The sequence below is a fragment of the Mesocricetus auratus genome, unplaced genomic scaffold, assembly GCF_017639785.1.
Source record: "Mesocricetus auratus isolate SY011 unplaced genomic scaffold, BCM_Maur_2.0 Super-Scaffold_4256, whole genome shotgun sequence".
Taxonomy (NCBI): Eukaryota; Metazoa; Chordata; class Mammalia; order Rodentia; family Cricetidae; genus Mesocricetus; species Mesocricetus auratus.
The window spans coordinates 15,470,624-15,489,847 of NW_024429182.1; the positions used below are offsets into that span (position 1 = coordinate 15,470,624).

A 19,224-nucleotide genomic window follows, 5' to 3' on the forward strand; every position below is an offset into this window, starting at 1 on the left:
CCAAAGCCACAGAGAAGCCGTCTTGAAAACAAAAACAAAAAAAAGCTGAATAGCCAGGCAGGATTTTCAGGACAGAGACAATGTTGTTAAGAGGCAAGCAGCATGGACAAGACAAAGGTAACTGAGCCATGTTACAAATACAATAAAAGACATGGGTTAATGTAAGTTGTAGCTTAGAATCAAGTCTAAGCTAATAGGCCCAACTTTCCCTATTACTAATTCTCCATTTTGTCATTTGGGAGCTGGCTGGTGGGACAAAGAAAGACTCTCTACAAAGCCAGAATAGCCTAACTGGTGAGCTTCAGGGCAACGAGGGTTAGCATTCCTGAAGGTGGCACAGTAAGTTGCCCTATTGCCTCCATACACACATATACCCACACAAAATAGGGCTGAGGATAAAGTTCAGTTGGGAGCAGTGCTTGCCTAACTAACTAACATACACAAAGCTCTGTGTTCAAGTGCCCACACCATATATATGGGCCAGATGTACTAAGACATTCTGTAATCCCAGCACTTAGGTCATTTCAGCTACACATACATGTCTTTGAATCATGAGAAGTGTTTCTCCCTTTTGGACTTATTTTATGTAACGGATCTGAGAAGTGGAGGTTCAAACCAGTGTGATCTTACACCTGACCACAAGAGGGGTCCTAGGAGCTCAGTGAAGGTAAGCATGACCAAGTGTGTTCAGAAATGTACTGAATACACTTGACTTTAGCACACAGAAGGATGAACACCACATGGGAGCTGTCTATCGCTCATGTTTATTACATGTCCCCTCAGACCCACCTTACACAGAAATGCAAGTTAATTTGTCCAATACCTGTTATTAAAAAACAACAAATACCACTTAAAAATCCCGGTTTAACACATTTTTATTCAACTTTTTCCAATTTCTTTATAAAACAGTCATTTCCACACTAGCAGCTCTCCCCCTAGAGTGGGGGAGGGGGGTAAAGGAGGTTGGGCACCTCCAGAGAAAATGGGTGGGGAGGAAGCCCAGGGTTACCTCCTCAGGTTCTTCTGGGCCTGTTTCAACAATGTATCAAAGTCAAGAGAATCAAATTTGCTCTTCACAGGGGCAGGATCAAAGTCTTCCCGACTGGAGTCTACAGAGCAGAGAGGAGCAAACATTACTACGGTCCCGTACCACACTTCTCAAGCACAGGGATTTCAAATGGAGCTATGGCCCACCCCAGCAGCACACAGCAAACTGCCCTGTTTGTGAGGGTGTGGGAGAGCCACGCCCTCCCCTCTCACCCATCCTATGGGTTGTTTGTGTGTCAGATGGCAAGCAATTCAGCTTTACCCTTCTGGGGAAGAGATAACGTATGTCAAGGCCTCAAGCCCTCCTTCACACTTACCAAGATCAGAGTAACTCCTCTTGCAGAACTGCCTGCGGCCCCCAAAGCAGAGATCAAAGGGCTGCTCATCTGCCTGCCGCAGCTTATGGCCGCTCTCGATGGCTGCAAACGCCTCCTCAGCATATCGGTAAGTGACGAAACCATAATTGTCACTAGTGGGGAGGGGAGCCATTTGCACACAGGTTATGGAGAAGATGCAGCACCCCTGGGTACACAGCTGTTTCTTCCCATTTCCCCAATGGTCAACCCTCATATCATAAAAAAAAGGGTGACCCCACACAGCCCAGCACAACAGAACACAAGGACAGAGAAGTGTCAAGGTATATGAGTGTAACAGAAAGAACATCCTAACTTTAAAACCCAAGCTTACCCTTGGACACGGAAATGAATGGTGCATTCCTCAATCTCTCCAAAAACAGAGAACCTCTGTTTCAGCTCTGACCGAGTCATGCGGCCAGGTATTTTCCCAATGAAGACCACCCTTCTCTCTTCCTATGTCAGACAAAGGACAGACACTCTGTGAGCCAGAGCTGCAGCTGTCAACGACTGAGCTCTTGGTACAGGGCGAGTCCCTCCTCCACGAGCCGAGCCTCTACTCACTATCGCACGCTCCTTCTGCAGCACCCTCTGCCTTTGGTAATGGTCATTCGAACGGTAAGAGCTGTACCTGACAAGAGAGGTCCCATCAGCCCCAGACAGAATCCAAGACTCACAACTCAGACACATGCATCCTAGATGCACTGCCCTCCAATCCACGCTCATGCTCACCGCCGCCTTCGATCACTTCTCCTCCGAGGGGACAGAGAGGGAGAACGGCTTCTGGAACTGGATGAGGAGGAAGAAGAGGAGGAGGAGGAGGAAGAAGATGAAGACGACGAAGAGGATGAACACCTTCTCGAACGTCCAGAGGAACTGCAGCTGGACCTGGAGTACAGGACAGGAAGGAAAGGTGCGGATAAGTTCCACTCCTCGGCCAGGCTCAGACTTGCCTCCCTGGCAGGAAGCTCAGGACCCAGGATAAAGGAGAGCAGAGGCGTTTCAAGTTTTCTTCACAGACACAGTAAGCATTTTTACAGTTTCACATGACATTTTTATTTCCCTGTTCCTTGAGCAGGGTGTCTCACTAGGTTGCCCAAGCTGGCAACGAACTTGTGATTTCCCCACCTTTGCCTGTCCAGCGCTAGGATTGTGCTGCTGTGCCCAGCATGCCTACTTCTTAGTTGTACTGAGGATAATACCTAGGGCCTTCCACATACTTGACACAACTCTATTATTACTGAGTTTCCTTTACATGTTTTCCACTGAAAATGGGAAAATATTAACAAATCAGAACTAGAAAGGAAAATACAGGGAGACTCAGGAGACCGAGGGCTAGCTAGCTGACCCTGGTCTTGGCAGTTACTCTATTTGCTGTGCTGGAGCAGCAAGGTACCAGAGTCTGAGTTATTAATTGTTCCCCTAACATCTCTCAGAGCAATACTGTAACCAAGGTGAGAGCAGGGGCTACCACGTCAGAACCACTGTTCATGGCCACTTCTAGATAGGCATCAGTGCTAAAACAGTGTCTCACGCACCCTAAGACTGGTCCCAACTCTCTATGCAGCCAAGGATAATTTAACTTGTGATTCTTCTGCTCCATCTCCTCAGTGCTAGGGTTACAGGCATGTAACACACGGTGTAGTTTACATGGTGCTGGGAACCAAACCCAGGGCTTCATGCATGTTAAGCAGGCACACTAGTGAGCTACAGCTCAACACCACCCCACAGGAATTCTTTTCCTTTCTTTTACAGGCACGCTAGTGAGCTACAGCTCAACACCACCCCACAGGAATTCTTTTCCTTTCTTTTACATTAATTTATTGTGTGTGTTTGTGTTGTGCCATAGCATGCATGCAGAGGTCAGAGGGCAACTTCAAGAACTGCTTCTCTTACTCCAACATGTGGTACCAGGATCGAACTCAGGTCCACGCATGCATCTGTGCCTACTGAGCCACCTCACCAGCACTTAAGGGTAACCCACTATCCTGCATTAACGCCAATAAAATACCACATATGAGGCACTGATAACAATGGTATTAAGTAATCTTAGTCAAGATCAAACCCTAACAGTCTACCCAAGGCACATCTCAAGGAAGCAGAAAACTTCAGGAATATCCCAGACTCTTAACACAGGATAGTCCCACAGTTTGCCTCCAACGAGCCACAAAAAAGAACACAAGAGCCAAAGACAGAAACCTTTAGCGTTAATGACTGAAAGTACACGAGTTAACCCATAGCCTTTTCAAAGTAAACTACAAGAGAGTTCATAAACTTCCCAAATGGAAAGAATCTAGCAGGCCAACAAAGCTCACCTTCGCCACCTCTTGTGGGGGGGGGAGAGGGACCTGGACCGGGATCGGGATGAGGAAGACACCGATGAGGATGAGGACGCTTCGCTGGTCCGGTTGGACCCAGAGCTGACAGACCGGCTGCTGCGGCCACGGCGGCCCTGCCAGCCCCGACCTGGGGGGCTGACTGATCTGCAGGCTTTTCGGTAACAGCGCATTGATCGCTGTTTGCCTGGGAGCTCAGAGGGAGTCCTAGTGTTCATGTCATTCCGGCAGGGTGAGGCCTCAGGAGACAGCAAGGTGGATGGGGCAAGACAAGGCGCTGAAGGCTCTGCCTGCTCACTGTTAGTCCTGTGATCAAGTGGCTCCCGGGAAGCTGTGCATGCAAGTAGGGGAGCAGCTGGGCCCAGAGACAAGACAGGTTTGATGGTGATGTCCTGATGGCGCTTGACATTCCATCGGGAGCCCACCTCTGGAATGACTAGGGCAGGCATCTTTTTGGGGGGTGTCCTGCTTCGGACACAATAGTCATGGTCCCCAGAGCCCACATGGACGGGACTAGGGCCATGGACCCCATCTTGGAGGCAGGCTGCAGCTGGATGTTTGGCCTCTGTAACTCCTTCAGGCTTCAGGGTTCCCTCCTGTGCGGTAGATTTAGGAGATTTGGCTTTGGCCAACACTGAAACAGCAGCCAGGGGCTTCCATAACTGGTGGGGAGGGGTAGCTGGAGGGGTGAGCCCTGTGGGGGGAGGGAGGGAGGATGGAGATAGCAGGGTGAGATCCAATTCTATACTTCAGATTCTGTGTATCTAGGCCCGAGACCCCATTTCTCAGAGTACGCTAAGCATCCACAACACCCCAACTTCTCTCACTGTTGTAACTACAAGAAATCGGCCACTCAACTACCCAAACCTACCTAGTTCTATCTCATTTACCTAATCATTTTCATGCTTAAGTCCAGTCCTAGCATTACCTGTGTCTAGGTTGCATCTTGCCTATATTCATGCCATAAACTTCCCTACTTCCTTTCCAGCTCCATGCCTGATCTAAATTATTGCTACACAAACCATCCAAAAACCAGTCTGAGAATGCTTTTTCAATTGTTTCTTCAATACATATACAGGACGAAGTCCAAGCAGCTGAATATGGTATTCAAGTTCCATAATGAGACCTCGTGTTTAATCACTAGAGCCCTCTCTTTTGCGCTGCCCACTACCCTATTCAGCCCCTACTCTCTAGATCAAACCAAAGCACTCACAGCGAGCAAACATAACAAGCTAGTTGCCTCTTTAATTCAGTCAGGCTGCTCATTTCTCTAAAAGCTACCATCTAACTGACAGCAGTGATGTTCTCAAGCCTCAGCTAGTGGTAACATTCCACATGCCCCTCCCCACTGGCCCTCACAGCCTACTGCATACCTTGATAACCAACATGCTCATTTGTTTACACATCTGCCCCCTTGACCAGGAACACAACAATGGAGATCAGATGTCTGCATCCCAATGTCTACGCACACTGATGCACAGCAGGCACCGCATACGTGCTGTACAGACTAAGAGCCAGAGTTCAACCTGAACCCACCTGCCACGTTGGCCAGTTCTGGGGCTTGTAACCGGTCTAGGGGCCTCTTCTCCTGGGGAGTGTCAATGCTGCTGGCAGGGGGGAAAAGGGAAAGCCTGGTTCATTGCCTCCATATCTTATGTCCCTGCTTTCCTCACAAAGCAATGAAAAGGGTGTATGTAGAGAAAAAAAGGGTGTCCAAACTGCCCCATAGCTGTCTTCTAGCACAGCAGGGCCAGTGACTAAGCTGTAGACTGGGCCTATTAAACTCTGCCAGATTTCAGGAGGCAGGATGGTTAGGCCCTTCAGTGATATGACCCCAAGTCCCCCCACCTCCTTCCAGCAGTAACCTTGCCTACCAAGCTCAACTCTAAGTGAAATCAGGGAAAGCATGAAGAACATGCTTAGCAGATCAGGAATGTGAAAAACGAGGCCTCTCATTGTTAGGATGCTGGGAAGTCAAGGTTCAGATGCCTGCGTCCTTCAAGGAGTTGGGGGAAGCCCCAGATATTTCCCCCTTACTTTAAGAGACCCCATCACCAGCACTGAATAAGCTTGAAGTCTGACAATAGAAGGAAGAAACCCAGAAGACACAATTTGCCAAATGATAAGAGGCACCTCCAAGACATCTCCTAACAGTACATGCATACCCTCCTCCACCTCATCACCCATGACAGTGTCTTGGCAGTAACAGAGCAGGGGACAGAAATGGGGGAAGGAGGGACCATCCCTGTCACAAAGGTGTCGTCCAGTTGGAAGTCCTGGAGTGCTGGCTGGCTGCTGACCAACAGCTGTAGGGTAACTCGCTCACATCTCCATACTTACCCTGAGTTTCCTACAGCCAAGCTGTCAGCAGGAGCCGGGAGAGGACACTCCTTTTTGGCTGTAAAGAAATCATATTAGTTAAAAGCCCAACCAGATGTTCCAGATGGAGGTGGCAAAGAAGTGTTTTCTGATACCCAGGAGGATACCAGCTTTGCCTATATCACCCCCACCCCACCCCTGAGCTCAGATCCAGTTCCTCCAACTATCTAGATGACATTTTTTTTTTCTCAGAAATACCCACTCTCCACTGATTCTGAGTCAGAGTCCAAATTGACAGGCCTAGTAGGCAAGGTTCAACATTATCTGCCTAACTAATATCCTAGCCATAAACTGACACAGGGTCTCTCTACATAGCCCAGCAAGCCTGGAACTCACCATATAACCCAGGCTGGCCTTGAGCTCAGAGATCTGCTTCCCTGTGCTGGGATCAAAGGCACACACTATACTTAATATCAGACTTGTCTAACGAATGAAGCCAAGACCATGCACAGGCTAAGCATGGGTTACCCCATGAAACTACATCTCAAACACACTTTTCTGCTTTATAGTCTACAGTTATGTTACCAACCCAAGTCATCTGTGCAGGTATTTTTGCCCCAATTATAGCATAAGTGCCTCTAGAAGAGAATATAGTAACCTCTACAGCACCTGGCACCATGCCTTGTCTTGAGTAAGTCAAGCTCTTCATTGCCTTCCAAAAGCATCTTCAAGGAGCCATCCTATACCTCATTTCTGCCTTATATACCACGTACATTACATAAGATCCCACCTCTTGAAGCTCAACAGAATCACACCCAATCCCAACCTCCATGCACTCTCTCATTGTCTCCTCTTTTAATTACTTATGCTATACCACCATGTCCCTGGGTTAGACTATCTCCCAGGGGAAATGTTGCCTCCCTAACCCAATTCAGAGGTTCTAGTGATTGTGATTGCCCTCTACCCTCTTCCCCAGTTCAAGCTACTACAAGGCTATAAACTCAAAGGAAGTGTAAACAAAAATAAAACTTGGGACAAAACAACCTAGGTTCCCTTACCTTCTGATTTCTCAAACTGCTCCAACAGACTGGACAGGTCTGATGCTTCAATTCCTGTGAAAGCATACAAGAGGGTTAAAACCTAGCCCTCATCAACTGAGTTCACCAGCCTCCCTTTATATGCCTCCCTATCCACCAAAGTGAGTGGACCGACCGTCGCAGGAGCAGTACACAGCAAGGACTCAAACATAACTAGAGCACCGTATCTCAGAGACACCCCCAAAAAAACCCAACAGGGCAGCCTCGTGGAAGTCAGTCAGTCTTCCTGGTCTGAGGGCAACCCTTCCAGCCACCCCAACACCCTTCTCGTAATGACTGCATTGTGTCTGTCACTCACCAATCTCACTGATGAACGCCTGTACCACATCCTCAGGACCCTGAGAACGTGGAGCGGGCAGGAAGGACAGCTTCCTTAGACGGGCTGGATGGACAGAAGGCAGCTTTGGGACAGCGGTCTGCCTTGGCAAGGGAATAGCCTTGACAGCTGCAGAAAGGGGCTTCTCCCTTGTTCTGTTCTCCTGAGCCTCAGGCTTCAGGGTCTCTGATGCAGACTCCCCAACAGCTATACACTCAGCAGACAGACACGGTGGAGCCTTCATCTGGGGACTTTGTACCAGGGTAGACACTCTGTGTTTTGGTTGGGGAGACACAGGCACTGGCTGAGCCTCCAGCTTTGCGGGCTCTACTGGCACTGGCTGAACCTCCAGCTTTGGGGGCTCTATTGGCACTGGCTGAACCTCCAGCTTTGGGGGCTCTACTGGCACTGGCTGAACCTCCAGCTTTGGGGGCTCTATCGGTGGAGGTGGAGGTGGAGGTGGAGCTATGGGGCTGGCTGGCCCAGAGCTTAAGGAAGGAGTCACTGACACAGGAAACGTATCTTCAGTAGGACCAGCTGGATTACTACTGGGTTCCACACTGGATGGGGGAACAGCTCTTCCAGCAGAGGCTGAAGACATAGGAGGTGGAGAAACAGTAGACCAGAACGGAGGCTGCTGCAGCCCTGGACCCCACCCCATGGGCCCATAGGCACAGCTGGAGCTGTAAGGTGAAACCGGTGCAGGAGGGGGTACCCAAGGCACACTGCAAGTTGGGGGTACAGCATAGGTACCAGGAGTGCCAGACACCATGGGCACCGTTGGTTGTGGGGGCAGACAAGGATATCCAGAAGGGGACACAGAGGGATAACAAGGCCAGGGTGACACAGGGGCATAGTGAGTATAGGGGTCAGGTGGTATTTGTCTCATTGACACTCTAAGTCCAGGTGGTTGCAAGGGAGGTGGGGGCAGACTGGGGACTCCATGGCCACTTGAAGGAAGAGGAAGCAGAGGAGGTATGCCTGGAGGAAAAGGCATAGCAGTGGGCACTGTGGAAGGGACGGGCCCAGCAGGAGACGCAGACTGCAAGGTAGGAGGGGGTGGTCTAACTGGAAGGGGCATCTCGTGAGATGGCGCCTGTTCAGAGTGAGTTGAAACCATAGGTTTGCTTGCAGATGGCTCAGAACTAGGGGAAGCAGAGCTGCTACCCACAGACACCAAAGCAGTCTCTGGTATAGCTACAGAGCTCCGCTGGGGAGCTGTCTTCTTGGCTGGGGCTGGTGGAACAAGACAAGGGATATCTGCCAGTCTCGTGGGGGTCTCTGGGAGACTAGGCCACTTGCCAACTGGGGGCTGAGAATTCCTGCCTTCTGCCTCTGTTTGCCGTTGCTGCCTTCGCTGCCGGTACTCAGAGAGGCTGAGAGGCCGAGGTCTAGCTTCCTGGGTTGTAGCGTTGGTGCTACCTTCCACCTTCTGAGAACCTACACCACTCTTGACTTCAGGGGTGGTGACCTTGGGATGGTCTGAGGACTCTGGAGAAAGACGGTTTCCCTGAGCTGCTGCTACTGCAGCCCGTCTCGGGTCGGTTGGTCTGCACTTAACTAGCACAGGGTCTACTGGAGCCAGGTCACTTGGAATGGGGTCAACTGTCACTGTGTTAGCTGGGACAGCATCAGCTGAAGACAAGTTATCTGAAGTGGGAACAGTTACTGCAGGTTCAATTCCTGTCCTATCAGCCAGGATGGGGCCAGTCAGCTCTGTACTAGCTGAAGTCTGGCCAACAAGTATACAATCAGCTACAGCATGGCCAAATGCAGCGGCATCAGCTTCAACAGAGTCAATCCGTATGGGGTCAGCTTGAGCAGACTCATTCAGTAAGAGAACGGGGTTGGTGTGGCTGCTGTCAGCTAGTAGCTCAGGGCAGAGGTCTAGAGCATCGTCTTCAGCAGGACTGCCCTGTCCTGCACCTCCCTCTGAGTTCTCAGACTCGGCCTTCTCCAAGGCAGCGGCCCATGCCCGAGCCCACGCCCGTGGCTTCCCCCTACTCTGAGGAGCCTCAGCCTCTCTCTGAATTTCTTCCTGAGGCTGTTTCTGTAAGTTGCCTGCCTCAGAGTTCACCTCTGTAGTCACAGCAGACTGTCCACGAGAAGACGACCTCAGCCTCCTGGTACAGCCTTCCAAACAGACTGCTGGCTGTCCCTTGCTCTTCTTCTTCCTGCCCTTCCTGGGGGCTCTCTGAGATTCCTGAATGGCATTGGCAGGTGGGTTCTGAGGCTCCCTGGGTGTCAATGACTCCATGATTTCCCTGGGCTCCAATAAGCAGGCAGAGTTCAATAATAATTCTTGATCAGGGCAAGGGGCAACCTTAGGCACAACAGCTTCTGTCCCTGCCTCCATGGTGGGCATGAGTAGCTCCAGGGCACGACTGGTCTCTACAGACTCATCCAAGAGCACAGACTGGGATCCAGAAGGAATCTGCCGCACAACAACCGGGATCTCCAGGTCGTCACCAGCTGTAGCTGCCTGGCCCACTATTTCCAGCACCACACAACCCTCAGGCAGGGTCAAATCATCAGCCTGTTCCTGAAGCTCATCCTCAAGTGACGCCAAGTGAGTGAGGTTGGGCAAGCAGTATGGATGCATGGCGCGGACCAGCTCACTCAAGGAGGAGATGCTCTCGTCACCAGGAGCTGACGCTGCCACCTTCGCTGCTGCTGACTGGTCTTCCTCCTCTGGGCACGCCAGGTGCATGGGGAAGTCCAAGCCGTTCACAGAGCTGTTCAGTTCTCCAGCAAGCATCTGACCGCCGAAGCTGGCCACCTCCTCCTCCTCCTCCCCATCACTGCGCTGCTGGGGAGGAGGGGACTGACCCCATCGAGGTCTTGATCTTGAGGGTCTCCAGCTAGGCAGCTTAGGGGAAGAAGTTTCCAAGAAAGGTGGAGGGAAGTCCCAAGGAGAATCTGCAAGGGACATCTCAACCTGCAGGAGACAAGAGCAGATTCAGAGGGTGTTCAAGACATGCTTTCCAGACTATCCCAATGTCCTGCCCAAACTGTGAGTTCATAAGAGTTTCCAGGTCAGGCTTTCCCCACTCACCCTACTACTGCCTGTGCTAGGTCCCAAAGGGTCAATTGGGGTGATGAGGTCACGTTCTGGGGGTGTCCGAGAGAGAGTGAGTAGTTTGTGGAGCTAAGAAGAAAAGAGACCCTCAATCAGTTTGTGTGGTTCTATCAACAGGCTCACAGATGTGGCTGTGACCTCTGTACTAGCTACATCCCACCCCATACTCACAGAGGAGCTCTCCCGAGGAGACACAAGCAGCTCGGAATCAGGAATGCTGTCAAATGGGGACAGGTTCTCAGAATCTGCGTTGTCCAAGATCTCTGTCAGAGCTGTGAGCAGCGACATTTCATTCTGGTCCTCCAGAGACAACCTGCTCTGCTCCAGGAAGACAAGAGGACCCCAAGATCTCTAATAACCCAGTAGGTCATAAAAAGAACTAGATGCCAAGAGAATTAGTCTCCCAGCAAGAAGGATCTGAGTGCCCAGTAGTATAGGTTCCCATCTTCTTACCACCCACCCACCCTCTAGTGCTAACAGACCTGTTAGAGAGTTTCAGTTCGGTTTTACACTCTTACACATTCAAGTAAGATGTAAGATGCTCTGGAAACCACCCTGGGCTAGACCAGTATTAGGCTCAAAAGCAGAGACCAGAAGCTCCTGGGCATGTAGGTCAAAGACGCTGAAAAGAGATAAGCTACAGAGCATAGTCCAAACTGAAGGCATCCTTTCACAGGCCAGTCGGACATTCTGCAGTCTAACTCTACCTATACACAAAATACATCTTTCAAGGACTCAGCCTGGGCATCCAATAGGCCAAGGATCTGGGAGAACAAAGCCATGTCTAAAACAACTCCAAAGAATTGAGACAGAATACCCCAAGCAAAGACCCTTTCTGAAGAACTTCAAGCCTTGTCCCAGCTCACCTCTCCAAGACTCCCAAAATCCTCAATGAGGGAGATGAGGGAGGCATCCATGTAGCTCTGCATGGTCCCCAGTAGTGTCTCATCCTGCATTATCAGCTCCTCCATTTCCAGGTCTTTATCCCTCAGAGATGAGCCCAGTCGAGAAAGATTGACAAAGCTGGAGTCATCCCCGTCCTCATGGACCTGAGGCAAAAGAAGGAGAGAGGGAGTCAGAAAGACCCAAGTCCTTGGAGGGCAGCTAATCAATAACTCCCAGGTGTCCAGCCCTCCACCAATGGTTTGAACAGCAGCACTGCCTCAATGGTATAAGGTCGGGACTAGCTAGAAAAGAGATATAAGCCATAGCAAAAGCACCAACTAATAGGACGGCAGTGTTCTGGGCAGAAGAGTTTTAGACTCCCCCAACAAACGGCTTGAGCCATGAGCGTAGATGCTTATAGCAGCACACACCTGTAACAAAAACACTGGAAAAAATGGAGGCAGAAGGCTTGTATGTGAGTTTCAGACCAGACTGGGTTATTTAAGAAACTGTCACGAAGGGGAAATAAATATTTGGTTGATTTGGGGTTTCTTTGGTTTTTTGATAAGGTTTCTCTGTGTAGTATTGGCAGTCCTGGAACTAACTAGCTCTACAGGACCGGGGGGGGGGCTCAAACTCAAAGATCTGCTTGTGCTGGGATTAAAGGTATGTACCACCACCGTCCATTAAGGTACCAGATGGAGAGGAATACCAAAGAAAAAGGCCAGTCAGGGAAGTTAAGCTCTAACTCACGACCCACCCTAGGTCCCCCTTTAGGCCTCTGTTCTGTACTGAGCTCCAATCCTACACCCCTTCAAGAAGACTTCTTAGGCCTCCCTAGGCCGTGCTGATCTCCACTCACACCAACTCACACATTTTTCTGAATCTTTCAACTTCCTGAGAACCATATCCTGCCTATCCAGTCAAATCCCTAACATAACCCTGGGCCATGGAGGTGCTCAGCTTCTCAGTACAGTCCTTGGCTCAGGCCTCTGAACAAACACACAAGGTAGACAGAACTGATCCCTCAGAGTTGTAGTCTTTCATACGCCCAGTGGAACACAAGGGCGCCCAAGCCCTCACACCAAGCATATGCAATGGTTTAGGCCTTTAATCCCAACAAACAAGTAATGTGGTGGAACAAAAGTGGTACTGCTGGCCTCTAGTCCCAGCGCTAAGAGGCAGAGGCAGGAGGATGGGTCTCTGTGAGTTTGAGGACAGCCTGGTCTACAGAGCAGGTTCCAGGACAGCCAGGGCTACACAGAGAAACTGTCACAAAGTGATGTTATAAATCTTTAATCCCAACACTTGGGAGGCAGAAGCAAGCGGATCTGAGTTCAAGGCAAGTGCTGGACTAATCAGAACTACATAGTAAGACTCTGTCTCAAGCCGGGCGTTGGTGGCACACGCCTTTAATCCCAGCACTCGGGAGGCAGAAGCAGGCTGATCTCTGTGAGTTCGAGGCCAGCCTGGTCTACAAAGTGAGTTCCAGGACAGCCTCCAAAGCCACAGACAAACCCTGTCTCAAAAAACCAAAGACTCTGTCTCAAAAACACAAAACAAACTGGGCAGCGGTGGTGACGCATGCCTTTAATCCCAGCACTTGGGAGGCAGAAGCAGGCGGATCTCCGTGAGTTCCAGGCCAGCCTAAGCTACAGAGTGCTAGGATAGGCTCCAATGCTACACAGAGAAACCCTGTCTCAATGCCCCCAAAACAAACAAACAAGCAAACAAACAAAAAACAAAACCCCACAAAACAATCAAAAAACAATTAACTTTTTTGGCTTCTTGAGAAAGGGTTTCTCTGCATAACAAATTACTTTTTAAAAGAGGAAAATAATAGACACAAATAATACTTAGGATTGTGTGTATGTATTCATTTATATTCTTCTGTGATCAGAGGATTTTATATGTGCCTATATTGCCCAGTTAGCCATTATACCTTACAATGTCTTTCTGTTTTGTTTTGTTTTGTTTTTTTGAGACAGGGTTTCTCTGTTGTTTTAGAGCCTGTCCTGGAACTTGCTCTGTAGACCAGGCTGGCCTCGAACTCACAGAAATCTGCCTGCTTCTGCCTCCTGAGTGCTGGGATTAAAGGAGTGCACCACCAACACCCGGCGCCTTACAATGTCTTATATACAAGATCCACATTCCCTGTTCTTTGGTGCTGGAGACTAAATCCTTTCTAAGATTCTACAACTGAGCTCCACTGTTAGACCCAATGGTGAGCCAGAATATTTCAATGGTAGTTCTAAGTCTCTTTACCACTCCTACCAATGGGAGTTGAAGAGAAGGCACGATTCCACAGATGGGGAGGCCCAGCCTGTGAACTAGCAGTATCTTCAGCTTTGTCATGAGGCAGGACCCGCCCAGACCTGTCAAGTGTCATAGGCAGGGCATGGGCAAGGCCCAGAATGGAACTGGTGAGGCCAGAGCCCTAGCTATGCATATCAGCTCTTTGAAGTATGGTGTAAAGGCCTGAGAAGAGTCAAACAGACAAGCCAGGCACCCTTCTGCAGCAAAGAAAGATGTAGCACTTGGACTCCTCCAAATGAAAAAAGCAACAGGTGTGACCTCAATCCTCTCTACAAAGGTGGAGTTGCAGAGCCCAGGGAGGAAAGGCTGGCTTAGGATACTTTAAAGTCTAGGCCCCAGAGCTAAAGTGAAAAGGCAGCAGGTTTTAGGGACTCTAACCCCTCCCACCCAGGTCTTCACCATCCTGTAATTACAACCAGAAGCTGAATAGCGCCTGGCTCAGCAAACAGTCATAGGTGAGCAAGTAGCTGGCATCTCTAGCTGCCCTGCCTCCTCCCTTCTACAGCCCAGACCACTGGGCCAGACCGGTCTGGGCCTACAAACCATTATCTCTACCTCCCCTAGGCAGATGCTGGAGACTAAGACAGAGATATCTGTCTCCCTTTACACTTCATCCCTACACTTCATAATCCCCAGGTCAGACAGTTCCCAAGGGGGTCCAGTTCATGCAAGGCTAAATCCAAGCCAAAAGTGAGCTGGACATATCAAGTTTCCTCATCCAGAATCCAAAATCAACTTTAACTTTAGTTTTTTGAGACAAAAATCTCATGTAGCCCAGGCTGGTCTTGCACTTGCTATGTAATAAAGGCTATCCTTAACCACCAACACCCTCCCCCACCCTAGACAAAGTTTGTCTGATTAACAGGTCAGGCTGTTCTGGAACTCACTTTGTAGACCAGGTTGGCCTTGAACCAGAGATCAGCCTGACTCTGTGTCCTGAGTGTGAGAATTAAAGGTATGAACAAACTCTTGATTCTCCTACTTCTAAACTTTCAGCCCAGAAACTTTTTCTAGACACTTTAAAGTATGTAACTTGTAACTAATTGATCCAGAGCAACAACCAAAACAGGTTATTCCTAGGACCATCACAAATCCCATCAAAAAGCATGGGGGAAGGGTGCTGCCTTCTTTAATCTCAGCATTCCAGAGGCAGAGGCAGGCTGATATCTGAATTGAAGGCCAGCCTGGTCTACCAAGCAAATCCCAGGATAGCCAGGGCTACACAGAGAAACCCTGTCTCCAAAAACAAAAAACAAAATCCCTTCAACGGTATCTTACTACTCTTAGCAATGCATCTAAACTCCTTATAAAGGCTTTTACCACTTGCTGTCTCCCATTCCACCCTTGCTAGGCCCGCCTCTCAGTTCTTCCCGTTAGCCATACCTTTGTTATTCACACGATATTCCCTGATAAAAGTGTGCCACACAGTTCAGTCTGGGAGGGGTCTCAATGTAAAATGTCTCTTCCATCCATAGACTTTTCAAGCTGTGTTATACTGATGACTATATAGCCCTATATAGTCTACACTTTCCTTCTGTCTCACCATTTTTCATTATCTGTCTATCCGGAGTTAAACCCAACATAGACTCTGCAGGGATCACATTTGTGGGCTTAGCCACACATCTGTACTTAAACATATGGCATCTGATAACTACTGGGTGACTGGAGCCGAGTCTTGCACCCGTACTGCTGCTCCCAGATGGTTATGTTGTGAACAGCACTGGCCACCTCTTATAAGGTGGAGGAAAAGGTAGCTGATCCCAGGGTCTTTATCCCTTGGACTGTTTGGTTGAACCTTATTACTGGGAAACCTGCAACCCAACTTTCACTTGGGGGCAGGTCGCTGTCAAGGACTCTGCTTAAATTGCAGCAAGAACACAAGTAATTCCTGTTCACTCACTGTTAATGTGGTTGAGCATTTTCGGATCCCAGTAGTGAGCAGTGGGGTAAGAACACTTTTAAGGAAGACCTGAAGGACACACACACACACACACACACACACACACACACACACACACACACACACACACAATTTCGGCACAAAGAATTCCCCCTGACCCCGGGCGTTGGTGGCACACGCCTTTAATCCCAGCACTCGGGAGGCAGAGGCAGGCGGATCTCTGTGACTTCGAGACCAGCCTGGTCTACAGAGGGACTTCCATCCACGACAGCCTCCAAAGCAATTCAGAGAAACCCTGTCTCGAAAAACAAAATACAAAATTCAGCCAACATTGAATAGTTTCCAAATCATCTCCTACTTTTATCTCCATCAAAAATATTAGAAAGTCTCACACAGACACAACCCACAACAGTTTTGAGTTCACCGGGGCACGCCTTAATTATCTCCTCCCAGAAAGATGCTAGAGAAAAACTGAGGGGAAAAATTAGGCTAGTCCCAGGTAAGCTGACACTCCCATGACCCTTGATTCACATATGAAGGACTTGAAGCAACCAAAAACGCCAGGGTCTTGTGACTCACAACCCACTCCCAGCCGGTCAGACCGAAGCCTCCACGAACTCATTCCTCCACAGCCCTTCAGCCCTTCAGCTCGAGTCCTCTAACCCTCACCTCACACCCTGACATTTCTAGAAACCCGCCTTGGAGAACATCTGGAAAGTCCATCCTCTACCGACGCAAGGCGTTGTAGATCCATGCAACAGGGAATAAACTCCTCTAAGGCTCTGAGAAAAGTTGCCTCCAGCAGCCCCTACCTCCAGGCCAGAGGTCCCCAGCACAGGCCAGAGATGGCGGGAGCGGCAGAGACACACCCAGTTCCCGGCAGTGCGGCTCCAGCGCGGATTCTAGATGCCCGACAGCCTGGGACAGGAGCCACGTGGACATCCCTTCCCCGCCCCCACGTGGACCCGCGCCCCGCGCCCCCCCCCGCCCCCGCCGGCGAGCCCTACCCACGTGGGCGCCCGCGCCGCCTAGGGGGAGGGGGAGGCAGACAAGTTCTCCCGGGAAAAGCGTCCCCCCCCCACACCCCACGTGCTCCGAAAAAGGAACTACGGCGCCAAGCTGGTGGAGCTGCCCTCGGCACCCTTAGAAAGAAGTCTTCGCCTTCCACTCCAATCCCGAGTCCCTGCCGCCCCAGCGAGGGCCACGTTCCCGACGCCCGACTCCGTGCCCCCTGCGTCCCCAGGAATCGCCGCAGGGCTCCTACCTCTGCGGGTGTACCCCCAGCAAGCCACCGAGGTCCTCCCGACCCTACCCAGCTCCCGCAGCATCCGCACGCAAGTGCTTCCTCCCTTTCCTGCGGCGTCCACGTGTCACCGCCCGGCACACGCCGCTCTGCTGCCAGCCGCGGGCCGCCGGCCACCCTCTCACCTGCTCCGCCGGGCTCGCGGCGCCCGCGGTCCCATACGGCGCTTGGCTCCAACTCGCCCAACTGCCGCCGCGCACTCCACCGCCAGGGTCAGGACCCGGGCCCCCAGTCGGAGGCGGCGCGACTCGGTCTCTCCGTCCCCGGCGCGCCGCCATCTTGGCCCCTGAACACCCAGCGCTGCTCTGATCGCCGGCGCCGCCTCGCCCAGCCGATTGTGGGAAGAGAACTACATCTCCCGACGGACACTGCAAGACTACGAATCCCAGAAGGCCTTGCGGCGAGCCACTCTTGCACCCTGGAAGAGAACGAGGACCCTGACCTCCCTCGAGGGTTCCTGGGAATAGTAGTCTCTAAAGGAAGACTAGGTGGTAGGAGCCCTGGAGTATTGTAGGGCTCAGTTTTTGTGGCACTATCGGAGACCAGGTTGCTGAGTATGCAATAGTAAGGAAGACAGTTAGTATTTGCGTATCACTTTATTTTTGTTAATTTGTCCAAATGTTGAGACCGCTTTCTTTGTTTGACGTTCTACCTGCTGTACTTTCCTTCCACCTTAGTTCAAGTCCGCCGCTGTTTTGAAATAGCATCCCCAAGTGGACACTCGCGGTCAAGACACTAACCCTCAACTAATACTGCGGCACTAGAGGAAATTGTTTTCTCTTAAAATACCGCATTTTCCACTCTTTCTCTACAGTTACTCGGAAACCTATATTGGTCTCTGTCTACAAAGCTTCTTTCCTACTGTTGCAGAAATAAATGCTTGCCATCCTCCAAAGACAAGTATTCTTCTTGCTTTTATGTCTGCATGAAACGTCATTTAGTACATACAGGAAAGCTCTTCTAATTATCTCAGCCAGCCACGATACTTTTTTGTGTTTTTACACTTCATCACCTTCCCCACAGGGTTTCACTGTGTAAACAGCCTTGGTTGTCCTGGAACTAGCTCTGTAGAAGAGCGGTCACCTCTGCCTCCAGAGTGCTGGAATTAAAAGTGTGTGCCACCACTGCCCGGCCCTCATCCCTACCTCAACTGTGCGTTCGCCATACTTTCCTGTGTGTTTGTTTTAACAACAATATTATCACAAAACTTTAGATCATTTGAGGGGGCTGGAGAGAAGAGATTAAGCTTGCCATTCTACCAGAGGATCTGGCACCCCTCTCGGGTAGCTCCCAAACACCGAACTCCAGACCCTGAGGATCTGATGCCCTCCTTAGACCAGAGTTGGCTGGATAAAGGTACTTTGACAACAAGTCCGAGTTTTATCCCCAGAATCCATATACTCACAGAGATCTGCCTGCCCCTGCCTCCCGAGTGCTGGGATTAAAGATTAAAGTCAGGCGTGCACCACCTGACATGTGCACCCACCCTTACATACACATAAACACAAAATTAATAAATATATGTGAAAATGCTTTTTTAAGATTATTTGAAGTTCGGTGTGGTGGTAAAGGCCTTTAGTCTCAGTTCTTGGGAGGCAGAGGCAGGTAGATTTCCAGGACTGCTAGGGCTGTAGCACAGGGAAACCCTGTCTCAAAAAATTTTTTTTAAATGTTTTTTTTTCTTTTTTGGTTTTCTGAGACAGGATTTCTCTGTACCTCAGTATCTACCTCTAGCCTCCATGCACACGAAAGCACACATATACAGATACCAAAAAGTATAACAAGCCCCTGGGCAGTGGTGGTGCATGCCTACTTTAATCCCAGCCAGAGCTACACACAGAGAAACCCTGTCTTGAAAAACAAAAAAAAAAAAAAAAAATCAAGAGTTCAAGACCAGTCTCCACCATATAGCGAGTCTGAGACAAACCAAGCCATGTGAAACCCGTCCCAACAATAGAAAAAAAGAATAGCAACACATGCTGATCTTTTTAATTGGGGAACAGGGTTCTTTGAGACAGTGCCTTTTTTTTTTTCCACCCTTTGGTTTGTCAAAGACAGGATTTCTTTGTGTGTAGCTCTGGCTGTCCTAGAACTCACTCTGTAGACCAGGCTGCCCTTGAACTCAGATATCCATCTGCCTCTGCCTCCTGAGTTCTGGGATTAAAGGCGTGCACCGCCGCCACCGCCACCACCACTGGCTCCACAACCAGTATTGCCTGCATGTTTATGCACCACATGAGTGCCTGGTGCCTTCAGAGGCCAGAAGAGGGAGT

At 50.1% G+C, this 19,224-nt stretch overlaps 1 protein-coding gene across 5 annotated transcripts; it reads right to left on the bottom strand.

Moving 5' to 3' along the window:
• Nucleotides 1-857: 857 nt before the first annotated feature.
• Nucleotides 858-17,302, bottom strand: Pprc1 (PPARG related coactivator 1). Of its 5 annotated transcripts, none has more exons than XM_021232367.2 (14): nt 17,077-17,302; nt 11,414-11,596; nt 10,719-10,865; nt 10,524-10,616; nt 7,451-10,406; nt 7,114-7,167; nt 6,077-6,134; nt 5,273-5,343; nt 3,716-4,430; nt 2,133-2,288; nt 1,965-2,025; nt 1,735-1,856; nt 1,365-1,516; nt 858-1,109 (listed from the first exon to the last, which is right to left on the bottom strand). In XM_021232367.2, the coding sequence occupies exons 1-14, from the start codon at nt 17,227-17,229 to the stop codon at nt 1,006-1,008; spliced, it is 5,025 nt and encodes a 1,674-aa protein (XP_021088026.2). In that variant the 5' UTR covers nt 17,230-17,302; the 3' UTR covers nt 858-1,005. The 5 variants fall into 5 exon arrangements, with proteins under 5 accessions (XP_021088026.2, XP_012971357.2, XP_012971319.2 ...); XM_013115903.3 differs by having other exon boundaries at nt 1,965-2,031; nt 5,273-5,340; nt 17,077-17,301; XM_013115865.3 differs by having other exon boundaries at nt 1,965-2,031; nt 17,077-17,301.
• Nucleotides 17,303-19,224: the final 1,922 nt, after the last annotated feature.

What these genes read in the sequence shown, in the direction of transcription:
- Pprc1 (XM_013115865.3), bottom strand. Translation starts at nt 17,229, where the DNA reads ATGGCGGCGCGCCGGGGACGGAGAGACCGAGTCGCGCCGCCTCCGACT. An exon ending in GGCGTTCATCAGTGAGATTG is followed by an intron (nt 7,168 to 7,450) that starts GTGAGTGACAGA and finishes ATGCTTTCACAG; the next exon opens with GAATTGAAGCATCAGACCTG. An exon ending in ATTCATTTCCGTGTCCAAGG is followed by an intron (nt 1,517 to 1,734) that starts GTAAGCTTGGGT and finishes CCTCCCCACTAG; the next exon opens with TGACAATTATGGTTTCGTCA.